The sequence below is a fragment of the Miscanthus floridulus genome, chromosome 5, assembly GCF_019320115.1.
Source record: "Miscanthus floridulus cultivar M001 chromosome 5, ASM1932011v1, whole genome shotgun sequence".
Lineage (NCBI taxonomy): Eukaryota > Viridiplantae > Streptophyta > Magnoliopsida > Poales > Poaceae > Miscanthus > Miscanthus floridulus.
In genome coordinates this window covers 114876452-114882463 of record NC_089584.1, presented here as the reverse complement: position 1 = coordinate 114882463, position 6012 = coordinate 114876452, and the positions used below count along the sequence as shown (strand labels likewise).

The following is a 6012-nucleotide window of genomic DNA, read 5'->3' as shown; positions in this document are numbered from 1 at the left end:
CCCAAGTCCTAAAAGATTAAAAGATTAGGAGTAAATATTAGGAGTTGTTGAAGATGATTTTTTTTCTCATATTTCTAAAAAAAAAAAACGAGGATTAGAAGAATGTTTAGTGAGCTCTTGACATGCTCAGCAGCACACCTGCACACGCGTTTGCCGCAAGATTGCGGGATTATATGAGAGCGAGATCTCAGCGGCCGTTTCACTCCCACTGCACTTGTGGTGTGTCAGTGTCACGCCCCTCGCCACCCTCCCACAACCCCATCTCCCATCCTCCCCGACGGCGCTCCTGACAGCAAGGTACTCAATGACCTACCCCCCGATGCTGTCGTCCCTTCGTTCTTCCTCGGTGGATTGATGTGTGCGCTGGATTGATCAATCGATCGAATTTCCGTGTCCGATTGCTAGCGATTGGAGGGGATTGTTGGGGAATTGGTTTGGTAGATCCATTCATGGCCCTGGCCGTTCCCGTACCCTCGTAGTTGTTTTCTCGGCTCTTCTGGAGTCGAGGGAAACCCTCAAGAAATGTGTGTCAGTTGTGATTCCCGGACTGAGTTCTGGGATCTTATTAGGTTCTGCCCCCCTTTCTATTGCGCTAGAAGAAATGTTTGTTTCTGAGATTTGGCACACTCCGCAAGGATGTGTTGCCCGTTTGACTTCCTCTCTCCCCTTATTTTATTTTATTTTATTTTATGCGATTATTAGAGGAGCACCGAAAGCTGCGATTTGCAAGTGAAATTAACCTGGTGCTAAAAAAACCTATTTCCATTTAGCTTCCAGTAAAATCCAGACGATTCGCATAGGATCAGCAGTCGATTAACTGGTACATCCACCTCCTGCTTTGTGCCAACATAGGAAACTCAAGCATGAGTTAGCTCTATGAGTGAAATTGCAAGTATCAATTGGAAAGATCCACGTCGGTGGTTCTGGCTCCAACTTGTTGCTGAAGGTAACTGCGGACTGCGGTTTAGAATGAACTGAAATATTTTTGGTAGGAATTTCAAGAACCAATCGTCAATCTTTTGGAGATAATCAAAGCCTGATTGAAGTTTGGCCAAAAACTGGATTCACTTTGATTCAATTGTTTACAAGGGGAATCTTCGGATCAGCCGGCCTTTTCAGTTTACTCCTATACTGGGAGAACACCATGAACTAATCTCTGTTTAGTGCCACCAATGAAAATTTTGATCCGTTGCTGATAAATGAACCATGATAAAACTAATTCCTAAAGCATATTATTTATTACCAATTCCTGGGGTTGTTATCTGGAACTGTCCAGTTCAATGTGATAGTCCACCTCAAAATAAATAGTAATGAGCACCACACTGCATTAAGTTTTGTAAACCTTAAGTGCAATAAACTTTAGTCAGAAATCTGTGTTGTGCCTAACTGCAACCTCTTTTTTACCCCTGAGAAAATGGACCTCTATAATATCGTTGAAATATTATGGCCTGTTTGATTTGCGGAGTCAGGCCATTCAGGTCAAGTCAGTTCTGTACATGGTGGTGAGGCGCTTCTCCCTAGAGTGAGTTGGTCTGGCTCTGGCGAAATGAATCGCACTGCAGTGTTGGGCCCTGTTTGGTTTCTTTACTCGCCGCTTGCTTCGCCTTGCTGGGTGAGGTTAAGCATTTGGTAGTGTTGAGAAAGCTCACTTTGCTTGGCTCAACAAGGATTTCCTTGCCTATGGAGGAGAGCTGATCATGAGCAAGGTCTTGCTCGCTCGTGTTTACGTCGCTGCGCGCTCCGATCTGCCCTCTGAATCTTCTTGCCGGCCATCGGATTGAGAACATGCAAGTGAAACGAGTCATAGCACCAGCCAAGTTGAGGATGCATAGGATAATCAAGTTTTGATGTAGCCAAATAGAGGCCGAGCGGCCATTGGTATTTGGTAGAAGCACCGCACTGCCCCAAATCGACTGCTAATCCTCAAATTGAACCTCCTCCTGATCTAGATCAAGCTCCACGTGGTGCCCAATAGAGATCCTTGATGCCCAAATTGATTCTTCTCCTGAGATCTTCCCCACGTGGATCAAGCTGCTCATTCCATCTTGCCTTGAATCAACCTCGTCTCCTCTGGAATCAACCTCTTGTCAAATAGAATCGGCTTGGTAGGATTTAAATCGAGCTTCCTGCTGTTGTATCGAGCGCCTCTGTCCCAATTGTGCTTGTCAGCGTTGGTGTCAGGCTCTCCCATGTATGAGCTCATGGTACGTGGGGAGAAGGGAGGGAGGGGAGAGCAACCCAACAAAGGAACAAAACAGAGCAAGCAAATCTCATCTTCCTTTGTGGAGCAAGACGAGGCGAGGCTGGCTAAGCAAGGTGGAACTGGCAAAGGTTCCAAACATGCCCTTAATTACGGAGGATGGAACCATGTGCTGACTCAATCCAAATAAAATGGTAGGGTCTGATTTAGGATCGGATTACTCTGGAATCACTCTGTGCCACAATCCAAACATGCTGTTAATCTACCACTGCTGAAGGTAATACTATCTTACACCCTAATCAAGAGTAGATGCTTAGGCATTTGAAACACACACACGAAATAAGTAAAAATTACACCGTTCTAATTGGACAGCTCCACTTATTGCTAATATACCTTGTTGGCCAAACAATCTACTTTTCTATCTGTAGCAAGTTCAAATTATTAGACTCCTTTGTGAGATGTATTGGTACCAAGACTCCATGATAGTGTGCACACGGAGCTAGAAAACATAATGATATAGATTGGTTGGGATAGCAGGAAGAAACAACCAGTTAGTCGCCCTCCCTCTGGAGGCTCTGACTATTTTCTTCTTGCTTGTTCTAATGACTGCTCTGCCTCTGTTTATATAGAGGTGACACGTGACACCTAAAAGACTAAAACCTGATAACATCCTAATTAACCCTAATTTAATTGCTAGTTACTACTAGCATGCAGCTGACCCTAACAACTTGGGGACTTCCTCCTTATTTGGAGACACACCCATGACATTAATGTATCATAAGTTGGTATACCATTTGAAGCAGATATGCACCGGCTTCACCTCATGAGATGCATAATACTTATAAACGCGCTTACCAGTTTATTGGTTTCGTGGGTCTATGTGGTAGAAGCACTTTGTTTTATAATTGTTGTCCCTAGTGCTTTGTTTATGGAAACTTTCTGCTATGCTGAATGCTTAATTTGTCACAGGAACAAAATGTCCAATAGGGCCACACATTGGTGTTATGCCTGTCGGCGGCCAATTCGTCTCCATGGGCAGGATATCATATGCCCCAACTGCAATGATGGTTTTATCCAAGAAATCAGTGAGATGGGTGGCCAATTGAACACTTATGGGCTAATTGAACCAGACTTTGAAGAGCGTCGAGCTAGAAGAATTGGAATGATTGATGCCATGTCTTCCCTTATGCGGCAACGGATGGAAGAAATGGTAGAAGATAGTTTGTTTGATGTTCATGGTAGACAAGGGACAGGTAGTGAATATGGAAGGAGGCCAACTGCTGTTCCTACGCTGGTATTTGGCGGCATCCCTTCTCCTGGAGTTGGTAGCAGTGATGTTAATGTTGTCCTCAGGGGAGGCCCCAGAGTTGGCGCTGCCCATCCAAATTTCAGTAGTTTAGTTGTTGGTCCCAGTCTGGAAGCCCTATTTGAGCAGCTACTCCTCCAGAACAACCGTCAAGGCCCAGCACCTGCTCCACAGTCAGCTATTGATTCCATGCCTGTGGTGAAGATAAATCGCAGGCATCTTGACGATGATGCGCAGTGTGCAGTTTGCAAAGACGAATTCGAGGTTGGAGCAGAGGCACGGGAGATGCCATGCAAGCACTTGTACCATACGGACTGCATCATCCCCTGGCTGGTTCAGCACAATTCTTGCCCTGTTTGCCGCCATCCACTGCCATCACAGCGATCAGGCAGTACCAGCAGCACTCGTGTGCCTTCAGCTTACTACAACGAAGCCGCTGATGCTCCTGGGGTCACCAGAGCAGATCTTGAACCTGCTCCAAGAAACAGCGGCAGCGAAAGCCTGGAAAGGCACAGCTCCTTCTCGTTTCTCTGGCCATTTGGCTCGTCGAGTTCCAATTTCAGTTCTTACCAGTATGAAGAAAATGTTGTCGAGCCTGCGGTATACGATCCAAACCAGATAGCATATTCTGAGTGGCACTATGACCACTGACTGAAACCCAGCATTAAGTCCAAGCTATCTGCAATTCGTGCCTTGAACCTTCAGCTTTGGTGAGGCATTCATCAGCTGTAATGGCTGCTTGCGTATATAAAAAGATGGTTCTTGCCTGTTGTCTTGTGTTCAGTACATAGCCTTGCTCCGCATGTCCATTGTGGCTGTAAGCTGTGTATAGAACTGTGCGCGATGAACTCTGGTCTAATGCCCGTATATATTCCTGTTTGGTATATCAAGTTTAAAGCTATAGTAGTACATAATGACATAATCCCGTATGTGCAGTAATAAGTGAACTGAATGCATCCAGAATATCATGTCATGATGAACGTGATTATACTTACAGTACATTACATTACACGTTGCCCTGTTCGTTTGGCTGATAAGCCATGGCTGAAAGTACTGTTGGCTGATGTGTTGTGAGAGAAAAATACTGTTCGCTGATTGGTTGTCTTTTTAGACTAATCATAGCATCAGTCTTCTGTTCGTGACTATACTGAAACTGAAAGAATTCCAATACATTTAGTCTATACATTTTTGGGGGTCCTGTAGCTGATCTCAAGCTATCTCTGAAAGTCTATTAGAAGCCAAATCCCTCGTACTGTGACTATTAATCATTTGTCAGTTTACCTGTTCGAAAACGAGAAACATATGCTGTTGAATAGACCGGAGAACTGGGCTAGAAAACATATGCTGAGTTCCACCTTACACGAGAGGGAGAGGCCGCGATATCTCGCGTCCATTCCGCGCTCAGGCAAACGGGCAAAATCACCTAAACCCGTAGCAAAATTTCTAAATTTTCAAGGATTAATTGGATCTATGCCATTATAATTTTATCATTTCCGAAACACACCATTAGTATTTAAGAAATTATGTCACTGCTATTATAACTTTACAGATGTTTGAGATACACCATTACGTACGCTTGAAGGCGACTTAGGCCCACTGACAGACGTATGAAGGGCACGGTATATCTGTATGGACAAGATTGCCCCCTTCCTCTACTCTCTCAAAATCACCGACACATGGCGCCCACTCGTCGGTCTTGCACATCTTCTCTCTGTGTTGTCTTCTTCGTCTTCGGTCACCTACTGGCAGTGGGGGCGTGACTCCGCCGCCCACACGCTCGCCTGGCTGCAGTGCAGCAGCGGCGTGGTGGCCCACCTGCACCCTCCCCCGCGGCGACCCACCCGCGCGCCAGCCCTGCGGCGGCGCAACAGCTCGCCGGCGCATGCGCTCGCCGATGATTGCGCGACTGCCTCCTCGTCCGGTGGTGTCAGAGCAACGCGCACGGTCTCGCCCGACGAGGCAGCCCCCCGCGCTCTCTCTCGGCGGCAGCGCGGTGGGCCACCCGCGTGCGCTTGCAGGCCATGGTGCGGCCGCCTACTCGTCGGTGGCGGCGCAACAGAGTGCACGTGCTCGCCCGACGGCGGCTCGGCTGGACCGACGCGGCAGCCCACCCGCACGCTCGCCCGGCAGTGGCGCAATAGGGCGCGGCATCTCCTGGCGACCATGGATAGGGGCAGCCAAATCTACAGCACCGCGATGCCGGCTCGAACGGGAGTGCACGAGGGAGAGGAAAGGGTCGCGGAGTTGCTGCTGATGGCTCTGGGGCTGCGCGACAGGCCGGCGGTGGGGAAACGAGCAATGGTCGCGAAGCTCTGCTGCACGGCCATGGTGGTCGTGACTGCGCTCGCGGACAGAGGGCGAGGGAGGCGATGGGGAGCGGCGAGGGAGAGCAAGAGGGAGAGCGCAAGTGAGTGAGGGCGCTGGAGCTGGGGCACGGAATAGCAGCCGAGGCCGAGCTCCTCGACAGCGGCGTTGGACATCAGCAGCTCAGGAGAGAGGAAGGGGA

At 48.2% G+C, this 6012-nt stretch overlaps 1 protein-coding gene across 1 annotated transcript; it reads left to right on the top strand.

Moving 5' to 3' along the window:
- Nucleotides 1-203: 203 nt before the first annotated feature.
- LOC136453151 (probable E3 ubiquitin-protein ligase RHC1A) lies at nt 204-4526 on the top strand. The gene is made up of 2 exons (XM_066453725.1): nt 204-297; nt 3170-4526. The coding sequence occupies exon 2, from the start codon at nt 3177-3179 to the stop codon at nt 4155-4157; it is 981 nt and encodes a 326-aa protein (XP_066309822.1). The 5' UTR covers nt 204-297; nt 3170-3176; the 3' UTR covers nt 4158-4526.
- Nucleotides 4527-6012: the final 1486 nt, after the last annotated feature.